The 19210-nt window shown below is 41.3% G+C and overlaps 1 protein-coding gene across 9 annotated transcripts in view; it reads left to right on the top strand.

Annotated features, from left to right (window-relative positions):
• Positions 1-19210, top strand: part of LOC147018701 (arf-GAP with Rho-GAP domain, ANK repeat and PH domain-containing protein 1-like) — a 171062-nt gene that overhangs the window by 44835 nt on the left and 107017 nt on the right. For 8 of the 9 annotated variants that reach the window (XM_085898650.1, XM_085898648.1, XM_085898644.1 and 5 more), the window contains one exon: positions 4552-4625. In XM_085898650.1, the coding sequence (XP_085754776.1) occupies positions 4552-4625 (74 nt within the window). Of the gene's footprint in view, positions 1-4258; positions 4403-4551; positions 4626-19210 lie in introns of those variants that run through there. The other variant, XM_085898654.1, reaches the window with a different exon arrangement.

The following is a 19210-nucleotide window of genomic DNA, read 5'->3' as shown; positions in this document are numbered from 1 at the left end:
CCATTCGTTGTGTTCATTGCGTGTGCCACTTGAGCTGGCACGGAGACTGCGTTTGTGCAGCCCATGCACCGTTGTGGTTCACTGCGTTCAGTTCAAACCATTCATCCATCCATTCGTTGTGTTCATTGCGTGTGCCACTTGAGCTGGCACGGAGACTACGTTTGTGCAGCCCATGCACCGTTGTGGTTCACTGCGTTCAGTTCAAAAGGGAAGGCCTTGGACTGTGTGTGAGCAGCCGGCCGTGTTCCCTGTCACCTGCATTGTTTGAGCCAGAGACTGCATGCGAGCAGCCTGGCTCCCTGCTAACTGCTTTCTTTTTGCAGAGTTCATTGATCCTGGGCCATGGTTTAGTGTAAAATTTGTAAGTAAGGTTAAGATGTACTGTAAATATGAGTGCGCCCCCGGCATGTATGTCTTAGCGCCGGCAATTTTATTTAAGTCGTCGGTGTGAGTGAGTTTGTTTAGGTAGTTACTCAGCCCTCAGGTTATTTATTTTGGGGACACGAATACCATGAATGTCGCACTCAGGGATCCGTAGGTAAAATGTACTAGGGGAAAACTACACATGATGGCACACGAAAATTTGACGACTCGGGATGAGTCTGTAAAAAGGGGAGGGGGTAGTGTTGTGGTTGACGAAATTCGCAAACCACCATTCAGGTCCCTTAGGTGAGATATCTCGGTAAGTATATGTGTAGTTAGGCCCAAACCCGTTGTTTAGAGGAAATAAATGTCATTCATGTGGGCTGCGACCCTTTTAGATAGCCGTTTTTCTTTTACTATCTTTATTTTGGACCAGCCGCCATTACTACCACCACCAACCACGTCTCAACAGCCATCACACAACAACCACCAACCACAACGCAGCTTCAGGACAACAGCCACGACCTTTACCGTCACAACTCGCCACCATCGTATCACCACCATTCTTGCGCCACTTGTGGGCACCGATACTGGACTCGTGCAGGGCGCGCACTGAGCAGCGTGTTCAGAAACATCACAGACTTTCCGAAGAAAACGGATCAAAAACGACTCACGCCCACTTCTGTTCCGTCCTATCGGTGAGCGTGGGACGATTTGGCCCCGCCTCCAGGGCGTTGGAGTGCGTTCGCCATATGCAAATTCATGGATCAAAAACCATTCACGCCCACTTTTCCTCGGTCCAATGGGGAGCCAGTTAGAGGTGAAGGGTTGGAGGTAAAGGGTCAAAGGTGAAAGAGCGAGGCCACGGGGGATATAAACGGCTGCGTTCGTCAGTCAAAGCAGTTCGCAGTTCGCAGTTGGGAGTTCGCGGAGCCAGTGAAGAGTTGGGACGAGTCAAGAGAGGAGACGGAGAGGGCGATCGGACGAAGCTGTGGAGAGGCGGCGGCGGCGAAGGCGGTTGAGGGGGTGCTCGCGTCGGAGTCGGGGAGCCGCGGAGGGAGAGGCCGGCGGCGCAACCGAGGTCGTGGTGGAGACGCTCGTCGCGGGACCCGAGACAGGGAGATATCCTCCATCCCCCGAGCATCAACAACCCCCTCCTGTTTCCCCCTGCGCTGAGATAGTGCGACAAGGGGGCCCCTTTCCCACCCCCTACCAGACACTGTCCGCGAGGCCCGCGGAGTTGGGGCGCCACCGCCACTTTGCGTCTCATCATCAGACGGGTAGGCCCGACGCGGTCTCGGCCCCAGGCCCGCCTACCCCCCTCATCCTTGAGGGTGGTCCTTTTCTTTTGCTTTGGGTATATGTGTTGTCGGCGCCGTCTGTGAAGTAAAATTGTATAAGTGTTGCCGTGTGCTCGGTAGTCGGATAGCTCTGCATTGTCTTCTTCTTTTATATTTGCTTTTTGTGTAATACTGTGTGTTTCTTCTCCTTTTACATTTGCTTTTGGTGTAATTGTATATGTGTGCTTTCCGTTCATCGCGAAATAAATGTGCTTATTGTTGAACTGTTTTCCCGTTTCGCTTCGTCTTTTCCTGTATTGAATCTCCATCTTACTTCACGTAAAGGGTTGGTCGTGGGTTAAAACGCCCGATAATTAATCGAACCGTCGGGGCCGACGATAACACCGCTCGGTTATCCCGATAGTACGGAACGGGTCGCTTAAAGTGGCCCGTGTCCGAAGTCGACCTGCGGCGAGGTGCGATCGCCCGGTCTACCCTCCGTGTGGGTACTTAGGTAGGTCGAATTTGGCGAGCAACCCTATCCCACGCGGGGGGCCGATTGGCACGATCGTGGTGAGGCCGAAAGGTCCACCCGTGACTAGTTCCCGGCGTTAGTCCGAGAGGGTCACGACTGGATTGTCCGTCCGGTGGGCGACGTGCCGCGATTCGAGTTACGTGGTCGTTCGCACGCCGGCGGGCGCGAATCCGCAACAATATATATATATATATATATATATACATATATATATATATATATATATATATATATATATATATACATATATATATATATATATATATACATATATGTTGTTCGTCTTTCGGCTGCTCCCATTCGGGGTCGCCACAGCGGATCATCCGTTATGATCCGCATGCTGATTTGGCATAGGTTTTACGCCGGATGCCCTTCCTGACGCAACCCTGGTCGCCTCTTACGACACAGGGATAAGGATTGGGTTTTGCCATGATTCCGGGCTGCCCTACACCCTCTCATAGCGCGGCCCAGTGCAGAGCTCCCGTCTTCAAGCGGTCCTCCAACCCAAGCCTCCGAGTAGCCGGATTACAGGCGCACGCCACTACGCCCGGTCCATATATATATATATATACATATATATATATATACATATATATATATATATATATATATATATATATATATATATATATATATATATATATATATGTATATATATATATGTATATATATATATATATATATATATATATATATATATATATATATATATATATATATATATATATATATATATATATATATATATATATATATATATATATATATATTTATGTGTGTGTTTTTATATGTTTCTATGTTTATATATATATATATATATATATATATATATATATATATATATATATATATATATATATATATATATACACACACACACACACACACACACACACACACACACACACACACACACACACACACACACACACACACATATATATATATATATATATATATATATATATATATATATATATATATACATATATATATATATACTGTATATGTGTATATGTTTGTATGTATGTATATATATATATATATATATATATATATATATATATATATATATATATATATATATATATATATATATATATATATATATATATATATATATATATATATATATATATATATATATATATATATATATATATATATATATATATATGTGTGTTTTTGTTTGTATGTGTATATACACACACACACACACACACACACACACACACACACACACACACACACACACACACACACACACACACACACACACACATATATATATATATATATATATATATATATATATATATATATATATATATATATATACACACACACACACACACACACACACACACACACACACACACACACACACACACACACACACACACACACACACACACACACACACATATATATATATATATATATATATATATATATATATATATGTGTGTTTTTGTTTGTATGTGTATATATATATATATATATATATATATATATATATATATATATATATATATATATATATATATATATATATATATATATATATACACACAAATGCAAGGAACTTTGGCAGAACAGGAGGCCATTCGGCCCATCATGCCTGCCTTGCCCCATCACCATGAACCATCATCCACCCACACTCTGGGAGACCATTCTACGCATTAACTATTCTCTGACTGAAAGACCCCTAACTTAAAACTGTCTTTACTCTCATCATCTTTACATCTTTACCCTCAAGCTATGGCCTCTGTGCTTACACTTTCCATTCTGCTGATAAACACCACTCCACCAATGTTGTCCACACCCTTCATTCTTTTAACCATCAAATGTATAAAGTCCTGTCTTCTTCAATGACTGTCTTACGATTTTCTTAAGACCTCAACTATTATATTGCCCAATAATTTTCTGTAGATTATTTATGGCAGTAAGTTGTAAAGTGCATCCTCTAATGGTGCTAAAGTTGTTTTTATTTTTTCCTTTAAACACTGTAAATCATTACAATGTTGCTGCCACCAGTTAGGAATGTGTGATCTCACAAACAGAATCCTGAGGTTATTGTGCAACCAGAAGTTGAGACAAGTGAAAGATTGTTTTGAGTGTTGTAACTTCCTGCATGTGAAACGTACAGGTTTAGGTGCAGTTGTGTGACAGGAAAATTAAACAAATAATTGTGTCTGCTGGGGGAGTGAAGGAGGATCAGGAAGTGGGTATATCGATATATAAGGGGTTTATATATCATTGTAAATTGTTTGGCGTTGAGGTTCGACCTGTTTTTATGTTGAGCTTCACGCTCTCTTGCTGAAGGTATGAGAGAGTCAGACATGCAATCTTACCCTGTGCTGCCGGTGACAGGTGATGCAGCATTGGCTGAGGCTACAGTTTACAGTGAAGTGTCTGCTTACATGGAATCCACACCCTTGAAAAAGGTATGTGTGTGCGTAAACTTGATCACCTTTATAAAACGAGTTTGGACTTATTCTGCATGATTGTAAGTTGTCCCTCATTTTTTGGTCTTAGCTGATTGTAATAGGGGTTTGACAGAACCCCACATAGTTTTATGGGAATTGGGTTGGGGATACTTTGGAACTTGTCTTTAAGTACTCTAATTATTTAGCTTTGGGTTGAGTTAATAGTCGGTATAATCACGTCGATTAATTAGGCAATGACAGACATGAGGCCAGATCAAGCTCAGGGAAGAGGAGATTGAAGAAAATCCTTAAAGGTTCCATAATTGTTGATCTGTTATTTTCTTTGAGATCTCTGCTCTGGTGCCCCTCATTCAAGATGTCGGGCTAGCCTGTCAGTGTTCCCATTTAAACCTGAGGCTCATGGTGTCAGGAACCCTCTGCCGTACCATCTGTCATCCCTCAGACCGGCAAGCAGCAGCTTCTTCACTCACTGCAGATCTGGATAAAATCACAAACTGGTCCAACACGTGGAACATGTCTTTCAATCCAGACAAATCTTACACTCTCACTATGTCTCTTCGAAAGGACCATTTACAACCCCCCCCCCATCCACTTTCTCAACAATCCTCTGGAAGAAGTATTTTCTTTCAAGCTTCTAGGTCTCACTATCTGCCATGACCTTTCCTGGGAAAGTCACATTTCCAACCTCGCCTCAAAAGCCAGTCGCCGACTGGGAATCCTCCGTCGTGCTAAGTCCTTCCTCGGCCCTCTTGAGCTCCTGACCACTTACAAAGCTTTTGTCTGTAGCCTGATGGAGTACTGCTCTCCCCTCTGGGCTGGTGCTCCTGCCTCCCACCTTTCTCGGCTTCACGCTGTCGAAACCAGGGCATTTAAGATCATCGGCATCTCCCGCAATGAAGCTGAGTCTTTGGGCCTCTCACTCAATCACCGCAGGTTGGTCGGTGGTCTTTCTGTCTTCTACCGACTCCTCTCCAGCCTTGCCCCCCTGCTCTCTCTGCGATTTGTCCCCACCACATTTCCACAGGGCGCTCAAGGTCCGCCAACAACCCCCTTCTGGTAAAACTACCAAAATCACGAATCACTGCTCATCTTCACTCTTTCATTCCTCTTTTTTCCCCTTTGGAATAAACTTCCTCACTCTATTCTTTCCCATTCTTCCCTCCAGGCTTTCAAAACAGCTGTTCACCACCACCTCTTATCTTCCCCCATCCAAATCCTCGATCTTTTCTACCCCCGATAATCCACCCAAGCCCAATTCCTTCATTTCTCCTGCTTTCCTTCCTGAAAGTCCCTGAAATGTCCATCTTCTCTTCGCCATGTTCCCCGTCCCATCCCCATCCCTCTCCCTTCCACAGTTCACCTAATGTGTCTGTTCCCCACTGTTTTGTCCCTTCCACTCCCGCCCCTCTTGTCTCATGCCTCCTTGCTGTGAGTTGTGTGTTCGCTCTCATACGAGCCTCGACCAAGGTATACAAAAAAAAAAAAAACCCTGGTTCAAATCAAATATACCATTTGTGTTTGTGCATTTGCTTATAATGTCCTTGCAGTTAATGTAAATGTACACTGATTGTCTGCTCATATCTTTGTCCTAAATGTGATATAAAAGTACAAGCTCGCTCCTCCATGAGCCTTAAATCACTGTAAAAATACAAATATGTTTTGCTGGTGTCTAAAACTCTTCTTGGACCTTGGTACAAGAATAATATTGGTGACAAGGACAGCAGTGATCTTATTATTAGCACCTGCTGGACTTAATCCGAAATGGGGGCTTATGGATTTGCTCTCGATTTTCGTGTGTGTGTGTGTGTGTGTGTGTGTGTGTGTGTGTGTGTGTGTGTGTGTGTGTGTGTGTGTGTGTGTGTGTGTGTGTGTCTCTGAAACCATATCTCAGACATGGATGGACCGATTTTATTCATACTTGGCAAAAGACAACACATGATGGATTGATGGTATACATATGCACATCATTTTGTTTTGCGATGCGATCAATGATGGCCAACTGGCAGACATTTTATTTGTAAACAATTCTGAAGACGACGATGGTTCACGAGTGGTATTTGACGATGTAGATTGTTTCAGAAGTCAAGGATGAGACAATGTGATAATTTTTGATCAAGTTATAAAAATGATAAACATGATGTGGTACGAGTGACAGGTTATTAGCTGCAAAATGTCGAAAACCCGGTTTCGTTCAACAACTTAAAAAATTTTACCTTTGCATAACCTTTAAAGGTCCCAAAACAATGTTGTGGACATTAAAATAAGGAAACAGGATACGTGCTATAGCTTATTGGAGTTAGTTCGTCGAAGAAGGTCTAAAACCCGGTTAGATTCCCACAACTTTGAAAATTTGACCTTTGTGAACTTTAAAGGTCAAAGGTCAAGGATTATGACCTTTGGTGCAAAACTTCCTCTGGAACATTCCAGGAACAATATAATGGCATTTCACACTCCTCAGATTATCCATACTTTGATGAAATCAGCATAAAAACAAACTTGAAGTGGGCGCCACGGGCAAGGTGTCCGAGATAGAGCAAAATGGTTTCAAGACTTTAGGTGGGGAATGACTTCAAAATTATGCATAAAAATATTGTCATCCAAGCTCTCAAGGTTTGGGCGGTCGTATGATTTTTATGTCAAAATACGAAATTTTCGAAGTTCGTGACCTTGTGACCTTGACCTTGGTAGGAAAATGAAAAAAATCGAGCTCCGTGGGGCTATGCAGGTGCCATTGGGCTAACCAAATACCAAAACCCCTGCCAGATTCGACAAACCCCCGAGGAGGAGATGGATTTTTTTATGTCAAAATACGAAATTTTCGAAGTTCGTGACCTTGTGACCTTGACCTTGGGACGAAAATGAAAAAAAATCGAGCTCTGTGGGGCTATGCAGGTGCCACTGGGCTAACCAAATTCCAAAACCCCTGCCAGATTCGACAAACCCTCGAGGAGAAGATGCAAATTGAAATTGGCTACCCCCTAAAACCACAATTCGCAATTTTCTAAGTTTGTGACCTTGTGGCCTTGACCTTGGGACGAAAATGAAAAATCGAGTTCTGTGGGGCTATGCAGGTGCCATTGGGCTAACCAAATACTGAAACCCTGCCAGATTCGACAAACCCCTCGGAGAAGAATTTTTTTGTGTCAAAATTCGCAATTTTCTAAGTTCGTGACCTTGTGAACTTGACCTTGGGACGAAAATGAAAAACCGAGCTCAGTGGGGCTATGCGGGTGCCATTGGGCTAACCAAATACCGAAACTCTTGTCAGATTCGACAAACCCCCGAGGAGAAGATGCAAATTGAAATCGGCTACCCCCTAAAACCACGTTTTTGGGCATGGCTCCGCCCATAATGGGCGCACCATGCCCATTTTCAGGAAAACACAACTAGATCATGATATTAACCTGCCACCAAAATTTTATCAGGATCGGATCAAAACCCACGGAGCTATGCTCGGGACAGACAGACAGACAGACAGACACACAACAATAACGAATATAGTGCACTTATTTTTTTTTTGTGAAAATATTTTTTCGTGACCCAATTATTTATTTCGTGAAAATATTTTTTCGTGAACCAATAACCCGATGTTGAACACGTCCTCAACCATTTCTCGGACATGCATTTACTGATGTTTTTCAAACTTGGCACACAGATGAGGAGTGATGGCTTACATAAGCGTGTCATTTGTTTTCAAGATCAGATCCAAGATGGTCGACTGGCGGCCATTTTAGTTGTAAAAATCTGGTATCGAACACGTCCTCAACCATCTCCCGGACATGCATTAACTGATGTTGTTCAAACTTGGCACACAGATAATGAATGATTGCTTACATATGCACATCATTTTTTTTTTCGAGACCAAATCCAAGATGGCTGACTGGTGGCCATTTTGTTATTTAAATGTGTCCCAACCATTTATCGGACATGTATGGTCTAATTTTGTTCAAACATGCTAAAAGCACAGTACACGATGGCATACACTTGCACCTAACTTTAATTTGCAATCTGATCAGATTGCCAACTGGTAGACTGATGGCCATTTTAGTTGTAAATCAATATTGGCTAGCCCTTTTAGTCCATACAGCAAAATTACTGAAACAATTGGGGGGGGGGTTCTTTTTTTTTCCCCTTGTTTTTATTTTATTATTAATTTTTAATTAAGATTAAGGCTTTTGGAAGAGTGAGATGACAGAAGGTAAAAAGGCAAGGAACTCACAGTGGGGCAGTGGGAACACGGATGGACACAACAAACAAGGGAATGAATGGATGTGAAAAGAGGAAAGAATGCAGGAAAGAAAACACAGAAATCTACAACAAAGAGGTTTAAGTTAAGTCAAGTTAACAGAGGTGTGATATAACGTGGGTCGTGATGGGGCATGATTATGATGAGATAGTTGTTCACCTGTTTAAAGCCCTAGAGAAAAGAGTAGGATTGAATAGCCTCAGGAAGGCGGTTAAGCCTGCTGTTGGCTTAGTGGTTAGGGTGGCGGCTTGGGATCCTAGGGTCCTGAGTTCAAGCCCCGTTGACCGCTGAATTTATATACACTAGGAGGTTGACTCAGCCTGTCATCCTTCTGAGGTCGGCAAAATGAGTACCAGTGTACTGATAAGGGGGACACTGCATCAGCGACAGAGCCACATCCCAACCAATGATGCAACCAGCAGCCACATGCTGCTCGAGAGAGAGAGAGAGAGAGAGAGAGAGAGAGAGAGAGAGAGAGAGAGAGAGAGAGAGAGAGAGAGAGAGAGAGGAAGAGAGGAAGAGAGAGAGAGAGAGAGGAAGAGAGAGAGAGAGAGAGAGAGAGAGGAAGAGAGAGAGAGAGAGAGAGAGAGAGAGAGAGAGAGAGAGAGAGAGAGAGAGAGAGAGAGAGAGAGAGAGAGAGAGAGAGAGAGAGGGAGAGAGAGAGAGAGAGAGAGAGAGAGAGAGAGAGAGAGAGAGAGAGAGAGAGAGAGAGAGAGAGAGAGAGAGAGAGAGAGAGAGAGAGAGAGAGAGAGAGAGAGAGAGAGAGAGAGAGAGAGAGAGAGAGAGAGAGAGAGAGAGAGAGAGAGAGAGAGAGAGAGAGAGAGAGAGAGAGAGAGAGAGAGAGAGAGAGAGAGAGAGAGAGAGAGAGAGAGAGAGAGAGAGAGAGAGAGAGAGAGAGTGAGAGAGAGAGAGAGAGAGAGAGAGAGAGAGAGAGAGAGAGAGAGAGAGAGAGAGAGAGAGAGAGAGAGAGAGAGAGAGAGAGAGAGAGAGAGACAGAGAGAGAGAGAGAGGCAGTTTTACAATGCAGAAGAGGAAAATGAATGCATCTTAGAGTAGACAGGGAGTGTCAGAGGATGGAGAAGGCAGAGAGAGAGAGCAATGTTGGAGAATGGAGGGCAGAAAACAGAGAGACCATCGATCTGCCTGAAATGTGAGAGAAACAGAACTTGGCCTCAGCCTCATGGCAGGAAACTCCAATAAATTTGAAAGCTTTCGATTCCACAGAATCCAGGAGAGACAGAATTGATGCTGGGGCACTAACCCATAGGGAGGCGCAGTACTCCATTGAGGCCTTTTACCTGAATTACAAGGATGTGAGGAGACAATGAAAATCAATAGAGTATATGGAATTTTAGCTGGAGATTTTATAATGAGCCAAGTGCTCAGATAGGAACTTGTTTCAAAACATTTTTTGACAGATCTTGCAATAATCACTCAAGCAAAATTGAAGTACTGTATTTATTCTCTTCATTGGTTGTGGGAAGGATGAGATGTAGACCTAAGATTTTGAAGTGATGAAGCAGTTCAGGCATCTTGCTTTCTTTAAAGCTTTGTATAACATGAGTCACTGCTAAAGGGGGAAATTATAAAGTACATGCACAAGGGCAGGGGGTAATGGGGAATGGAGGAGAATGTGATGGTGGGGAATTTGCTCATCTGGGAAAGCACTGTCAAAGAGTTTACCATTGTTGGTTGAGTAGTTCTGATTTTTTCAAAGAATGTTTGGGAACGATGTATGTGGCTGGCTTTGAAGGCCAGCTTTGTGATATGATCAGTCCAGGAATAGTCATGGTTAAGGGTGAGGCCAAAGGGTTCAAGAGGCTGAACCTTTTACATGGAAATAGGAAGCAGAGATAGGATAGGCAAGCCGGGCAACATCTATGTTTTCTGAGTCCTTATAGAGGTATTAAGAAATTTCTCAATTTGTCATGTTATATGTGCATGACCCTAAAGTAAGTTTTGCATATTTTAAGTATGGAAATTCTATATCTTGCTTTTCAAAAACAGTCTTTTTAAAAATGTGTTTGTATCACCTCACATTCATGTAGAGTTTTGTGCAAGCATTTTAGAGAAGCAGGTCACTCTCATTTCCCTTTAGCTTTTGCAGTATTTTCGACAAAAAAATATCCACATCCTGTATCAATGTTGAGGCATAATCCAAGTAAAATGTTTATTTGTTTTATTTTCACAAAAGTTTCTGACAATGGTGGTTTTTGCTACTGTATAAATACACACAACTTGTTCATTGGATGCTTCCAACCAGCACTTTGTTCTGGTTAAATTTAACACTTCATTTTCAACTGCTGCTTCCTCAAAATCCATTTCTAAGAGTTACAGTAACAATGAGAACAGCACTCGGTGGAGCGCACACCTCCGTCAGGTTGAACAGTTTACATTTTGTATCTCACTGATGGGCAGGACCTGGATCCATATGTTCTCCAAAATCGAATCGTCTTGTTTTTGGCACTTACCCAACTCATTCACTAATTTTTGTCATAATCCATCCACAACTTTTTGAGATATCGTGCTATATAGTAGTTCAGCCCAATGGTGAAGAATCGCTTTTAAAATGCTAGGAGTCGAATCTGGATCCAGATCTTCAACAAAATCTAATCAATTCGTCCTTGTCACACACCCAACCTGTCCACCAAATTTTTGACAAATCCGTCCATTACTTTTTGAGATTGTCTGTTTGTGAACAGGCTAACAGGAGTGATTACATAACCTCTGTCCACCTTTTTTGGTGGAGGTGTCAAATCCGAATGAGTGTTTTATATTTTATTTATGGTTTGCACAACTCCACTGTTAATCAACATCTGTAGTCTTTATCTTCTTCTTCTTCTTCTTTCGGCTGCTCCCGTTAGGGGTCGCCACAGCGGATCATCCGTTATGATCCGCATAATGATTTGGCACAGGTTTTATGCCGGATGCCCTTCCTGACGTAACCCTGGTTGCCTCTTACGACACAGGGATATGGTACACCTATTTTAACCGGGGCATACACCAGGCCCAGTACACTGGTACTCACTTCGCCGACCTCGGAAGGATGACAGGCTGAGTCAACCTCCTGGTGTGTATCAATTCAAGCGGCCAACGGAGCTTGAACTCAGGACCTTTTGGATCCCAAGCCGCTACCCTAACCACTACGCCAACACCAGGCTTTTATCTGTAGTCTTTATGAGGCTTCAAAATAGGAACTATGATAATGGCTACCTTCCCATTTAATTCCGTTCCAGTTCATTATGTTACAACCCCGAAACGTGAAAGGAATCAATACAAGTATATTTCTGATGGTTCCAACATTGGCCTCACTATCAGGTTTCAATTTTTAATCATTCTCCTATAAATCTCATGTCATGAGACGTTGTGCTGATACATAACAAAGAAAGCAAAGATGAGGCCTGCTGTTGCCTTAACGATTAAGGTGGCTCGTTTAAGATCTTAGGGTCTTGAATTCAAGCCCCTGTCATGCCATTGAATTAACACCAGTTGGGTTGACTCAGCCTATCATCCTTCTGAGGTCAGCAAAATGAGTACCAGCTTACTGGTAACAGGGGGCATTGCATCAGCGGCACAGCTGCACCCCTAAAAATATGATGCAGGCAAGCAGCCAGAGGCTGCATACAAATAAATATGTAAACAGACAGTATTTTTTCTTTTATTCTGGAGTTGATTGTCGCATGACATACCATTACATGTAGAGTCCCTATGTACTAGGAGTAGCGACAACTTGCAATTGGAAGCCATTTTGTATCCATCAAGCGTGACTCACCAAACCTGCGCCCATTCTGCATGAAGCGTAATGTGTCCATTTTCTAATCAAGCTGTCTTTCTCTGTGCCAGAAAGAGAGATGGAATTTGTTACATAATCCTTTTTTTCGTTCTTCCAAACATGTCAGAATAAGCATATAATCGCAGGATTGATTTAACCTTAAAACATATTGCAGAAACCATGACAAAATGAAGTGCAATGTGCGAGTGAAGGTTCACGCTGATGAGTGCCTAATTTGAGGCGTACAGATCGAGTGAGTAGAACAAACACATAGATCGTGATAAAAGGCAAAAACATAAAATAATTAGAAGGAAAGTGAAAGACAGAAATGGAGGTACACCATTCATGCCAAAAATGAACACCATCAAGGAAGTAAAACATTAGAAAAGATCATTGTAAGTAAAAAACAGAAGGACCACTGGACCTGTAGCTTTTCTGGGCCCTGGCCTAATGTTGTAACCCAAATTGGGGAGTATTCTGACTGGTGGGTCTGGAAGGAATTTACTAAGTCTGCCATTTTGACCTACTTAAAGTCGTGTGATCGGAACGAACTTTGCAACCCCTGTTACCAGTCAGGAGCGGAACATTACTGCCAAATTTCAGCCAGATAAGCGCAGCGGTTTAGCCGGAGAAGTTAAATTGATGGATGGACGAACGAGAGGAAAATATTTTCTTTGCAGGAAAGAAGAAATTTTGAAAGAACGACGTAGAAGCAACAAGGGCAAGAATTGCTTTGCCATACATGTCCCCAACCGATGTGATATTTTCTAAGTCCAAAAGGGGCATAACTCCGTGAAAAACTGAAGAAATATCCTGAAACTTCAACGTGTTCTGTAACTTATCATAGTAATGCCATGCAGCAAGCTTCAGTTTAATATGTTATAGGGTATGGGGGGGGGCAGGGGTCTGAAAAACCACAGGTTCGAACAGACAGATGGAGGGACGGACAGATGGAGAGCAAACTTATAGTCCCTTCCGGTGAAACCAATCAGAGACTTGTAAAAGAGGGCTGCATTAAAACAGAGATTAGCAAAAACATTCATTTATTTTAACTCATTTATTCCTTTATTGCTGAAATTATAGATAGATTAACAATAAATTCATTTATTGTGTGTATATATATATATATATATATATATATATATATATATATATATATATATATATATATATATATATATATATATATATATATATATATATGTTGTTGTGGTTGTTCGTCTTTCGGCTGCTCCCGTTAAGGGTCGCCACAGCGGATCATCCGTTATGATCTGCATACTGATTTGGCATAGGTTTTACGCCGGATGCCCTTCCTGACGCAACCCTGGTCGCCTCTTACGACACAGGGATAAGGATTGGGTTTCGCCATGATTCTGGCTGCCCTACACCCTCTCATAGCGTGGCCCAGTGCAGAGATCCCATCCTCAAGCGATCCTCAAACCCAAGCCTCCGGGTAGCCGGATTACAGGTGCATGCCACTACACCCGAATATATATATATATATATATATATATATATATATATATATATATATATATATATATATATATATATATATATATATATATATATATATATATATATCTAGCCTGGTGTTGGCTTAGTGGTTAGGGTGGTGGCTTGGGATCCCAAGGTCCTGAGTTCAAGCCCCATTGGGCCACTGAATTAATACACCAGGGGGTTGACTCAGCCTGTCATCCTTCCGAGGTCAGCGAAATGAGTACCAGTATACTGGTCCCGGTGTATGCCCCGGTAAGAATAGGTGTACCATATCCCTGTGTGTTGTAAGAGGCGACCAGGGTTGGCGTCAGGAAGGGCATCCGGCCATAAAAACATTGCCTCAAGAAAAAGCCCAACCCCTGCACAGCAGGGAAAAATGGCTTTAAAAACGGTCATATATATATATATATATATATATATATATATATATATATATATATATATATATATATATATGTATATGTATATATATAAAGGTATATGTATATATATAAAGGTATATGTATATATATAAAGGTATATGTATATATATATATATATATATATATATATATATATATATATATATATATATATATATATATATATATATATATATATATATATATATGTATAGATATATATATATATATATATATATATATATATATATATATATATATATATATATATATATATATATATATATATATATATATATATATATATATATATATATATATATATATATATATATATATATATATATATATATATATATATATATATATATATATATATATATATATATATATATATATATATATATATATATATATATATATATATATATATATATATATATATATATATATATATATATATATATATATATATATATATATATATATATATATATATATATATATATATATATATATATATATATATATATATATATATATATATATATATATATATATATATATATATATATATATATATATATATATATATATATATATATATATAGGTATATATTCATATATATATATATATATATATATATATATATATATATATATATATATATATATATATATATATATATATATATATATATATATATATATATATATATATATATATATATATATATATATATATATATATATATATATATATATATATATATATATATATATATATATATATATTTATATATATATATATACATTTATATATATATATCTATATATATGTATATATATTTATATAAATATATATGTATATTTATATATATAGTTATAGATGTATATTTATATACATATATATATATATATATATGTATATTTATATATATATAGGTATATATATATTTATATATATATATAGGTATATATGTATATATATATATGTATTGTTACAAATCTGGAAACCATGCGCACTCAACATTCAGGTCCCAAAGTTAGTTATACCGGTAAGTACATGTGTGAGACAGGTCCCTTCCTTTTGTCGAATGGGAGAATCAAAAACGTGTGTTGTGACATCTTTAGTTAGGTTATTATATCCAATGAGCCATTGAATAAACCATCACATCTGCATGATCCATCCCCCATCACGATCTACTACCCACCCGCTGTCTACAAGCACTCTGGCTTGCCAGGGCAGGGCCTTGCAGCCGTTCCTTGCCGCTCCCATCAACGCTCCTTCCACAAACGTTTTAACTCTTGCACCAACGCAACATTGGATACTGTTACTATTCGCGAGCGTAGCCACATGGAGAATGTGGGGTCTCCGAACAGGGGCCATGGCTTCGCCCCAATGGGGTGCGGCCATGGGCCAATGAGGGATGGACAGCGAGATGATTCTCGTCAAGGCCCCTCCCCGTGTGGGGGGAGATTTATATCTCCGAGGCTCGGAGGGTTGTCGTTGGCATTGGCGCTGGTGGTGTCTGAGAGCAGAGCAGTGCGAGAGCTGTGTGTGTTTCAAGAGGGAGGTGGATAAAGATCCACGAGCACTCTCTGAGAAGAAGTACTGGAGTTCTGGAGTGGTCACATTCATGACGGTGACTGTTACGGGGAAAGGAGTTCTGTGGACCCTGACCATTCACCACAGTGCGAGTCCCCGTGTGCGACTGGGACCAGGCCGACGACCATTGGCAGGTGCCGTAGCACGGAGTTTCCCCTTTCTCCGACGGCCAGGTACCCATCCGGACTCTGACCCCCAGTTCGTGTCTCTCTCTCTCTCTCTCTCTCTCTCTCTCTCTCTCTCTCTCTCTCTCTCTCTCTCTCTCTCTCTCTCTCTCTCTCTCTCTCTCTCTCTCTCTCTCTCTCTCTCTCTCTCTCTCTCTCTCTCTCTCTCTCTCTCTCTCTCTCTCATCGGCTGGAGGGTCCAATAATGAACTCCGGGGTTTCTTTTCTTTCTGTGTGTGTGACTGCGTGTGGGCCCGTCTATAAGTAGGATTGTTTAAGTGTTTATTTCATCATTGTAAATACTGCATTGCATATTTACGATAAGTCTCGCCTCTTCTGTCTTTTGATTTTACTGTTAATAAATTATTAGAAATGTTCACAGCTCGTTTCCGTCCTTTCTTTATTTGGTCCAGCATGGTCCGGGTCTGAATTCAGATGGGGTTTCATCCCCGATAATCCCTTAATCCTAGCCAGCACGGTTTTGGCAGTTTCTACTCAGCTGCAACCGAACCGGAGTTGGTAGTTGGAACGCTACCGCAGTCGGTAGCGTGACCAGGTTCGAGAAAGACGTGCTGAGGGTGTGGTTTCCCCGGTAGTCAAAATCGCGTAGTTAATTCGGTATATTGGGATCTTGACAATTAACCCTACACCACGCAGTCGACATATTGGCATTTCACGGTTGATTAATCGACCCGCCGGCTTCGGAGTTATCCGTAGCGACGACCTATAATTCCGGGGAGACCGGTGGGAGACGGCGTAAACTTCCCCACCTCGCGGTCGTTCTCGCCACCGACCCCCGGCCCACAACAGTATATATATATATATATATATATATATATATATATATATATATATATATATATATATATATATATATATATATATATATATATATGTATATATATATATATATATATATAAATGTATATATGTGTATACTGTATATACATATATGAGGTGTGTTCAAAAAGTATCCAACCTTAATTTTTCATTCGTAAACAAATGAAGCTCGGGAGACGTGGTTTGGTGCACGTATGTAGGCGATCCTAATCCGTATGCGTGAATATTTTCCCTCCTGCAGAAGCTGTCAGTTGCCGTCAGACCTCCGATGAGTGAGGAAGTGTAAGTGAGCGCCGTTGGATTTTCGTTTTTGACAAAATGACGGAAAAACTTGAACAACGCTACCGCCTCAAATTTTGTGTAAAGCTTGGCGATTCCCAAGTGGAAACGATCCGCAAGATTCAACAGGGCTTCGGGAACGAAGCAATGGGCACCACACAGATAAAAGAGTGGTACAACCGCTTCAAAGATGGTCATACATCAGTGGAAAGTGAAGCACGTTCTGGTAGGCCCTCAACATCCCGACATGAGATCGTCATTGACCAAGTGAGGACCCTGCTGATTCAGGATCGTCGAATCACGATCATAGAACTTGCAGACGATGCGGGCGTCAGCATTGGATCCGTTCATTCCATTGTGACTGAGGATTTGGGCTTAAGGAGAATCTCAGCGAAGTTCGTGCCAAAGCTGCTAATGATCGAGCAGAAGCAACTCCGTTTGGAGATCGCACAGGACATGCTGGAGACTGTGAACAGCGATCCCAACTTCTTCAACACAGTGATCACTGGCGATGAGACCACAGTGATCCGTCATTTTGTCAAAAACGAAAATCCGACGGCGCTCACTTACACTTCCTCACTCATCGGCGGTCTGTCGGCGACTGACAGCTTCTGCAGGAGGGAAAATATTCACGCATCCGGATTAGGATCGCCTACATATGTGCACCAAACCACACCTCCCAAGCTTCATTTGTTTACACACGAAAAATTAAGGTTGGATACTTTTTGAACACACCTTGTATATACACGTATATATATATATATATATATATATATATATATATATATATATATATATATATATATATTTGTTACGGATCTGGAAACCATTTGCATTCAACATACAGATGTCCCAAAAGTCAGTTATGTCGTTAAGTATGTGTGTAGTCAGATCCCCTTCCTTTTGTCTAGTGGGAGAATCAAAGGCGTGCGTTGCGATTTCTTTTTAGTCAGGTTATCAAATCTTTACATCCAACAAACCCTCCAACGAACAACCAACAACCATTCCATTCCCCATCACGATCCACGACCCACCCGCTGTCTACAAGCACTCTGTCTTGCCAAGGCAGGGTCTTGCAGTCGTTCCTTGCCACTTCCACCAACGTTCCTTCCACAAACGTTGTAATTCTTGCACCACGGTCTGTGCAACATTGATACTGTTACTCGTCAAGTATGAACCCGCGTGGAAGACTGGCTGGGGTTTCCCGGCAGGGGCCAAGGCCCCGCCCCGGAAAGGCATGCCGTGGAACCCTATGCAATCAAGGCGGACACTAGCGCGTGCTTCACGGAGCTCCTCCCTGTACAAAGGCATTCTTTTTTCCCCTCTCGTGGTATTTAAGAGAGGGGCGCATCTGAGGAAGGAAGAAGGGTGTGAGGGCTGTGTGGAGTAGTGAAAGGAGTAGTTATGTGGACGAGAGTTATTGTGTGGTTACGAGGAGTGGTTACGAGCAGCAGTTGCGAGGGGCCAGTTTTGTTCATGGTGGCTGACGAACCAGTTGTTCACGGTGGCTGAAGAACCAGTTGTTCACGGTTCCTGTTACAAGGAGTTCTTGGCTGGTTTTCACCCCGACTATTCACCACGTGAGCTCTGTCACGAGTTCCACACGTGCGACAGGGACCAAACCGACGACCTTTGGCTGGTGCCGCATTGCAGAGTACTCCTTTCCCTCCGACGGCCAGGTACACACCGAACTCAAACCCCCAGCTTATCTCTCTCCACGGCTGTGAGGGTCCAATAAAGACTCTGGTTTTCTTTTAATTTGTGTGTGTGT

This window comes from Eptatretus burgeri, chromosome 10 (assembly GCF_056783735.1).
Source record: "Eptatretus burgeri isolate ZD-2024b chromosome 10, Ebu_testis_v1, whole genome shotgun sequence".
NCBI lineage: Eukaryota > Metazoa > Chordata > Myxini > Myxiniformes > Myxinidae > Eptatretus > Eptatretus burgeri.
This window is presented reverse-complemented; position numbering and strand designations above follow the sequence as displayed.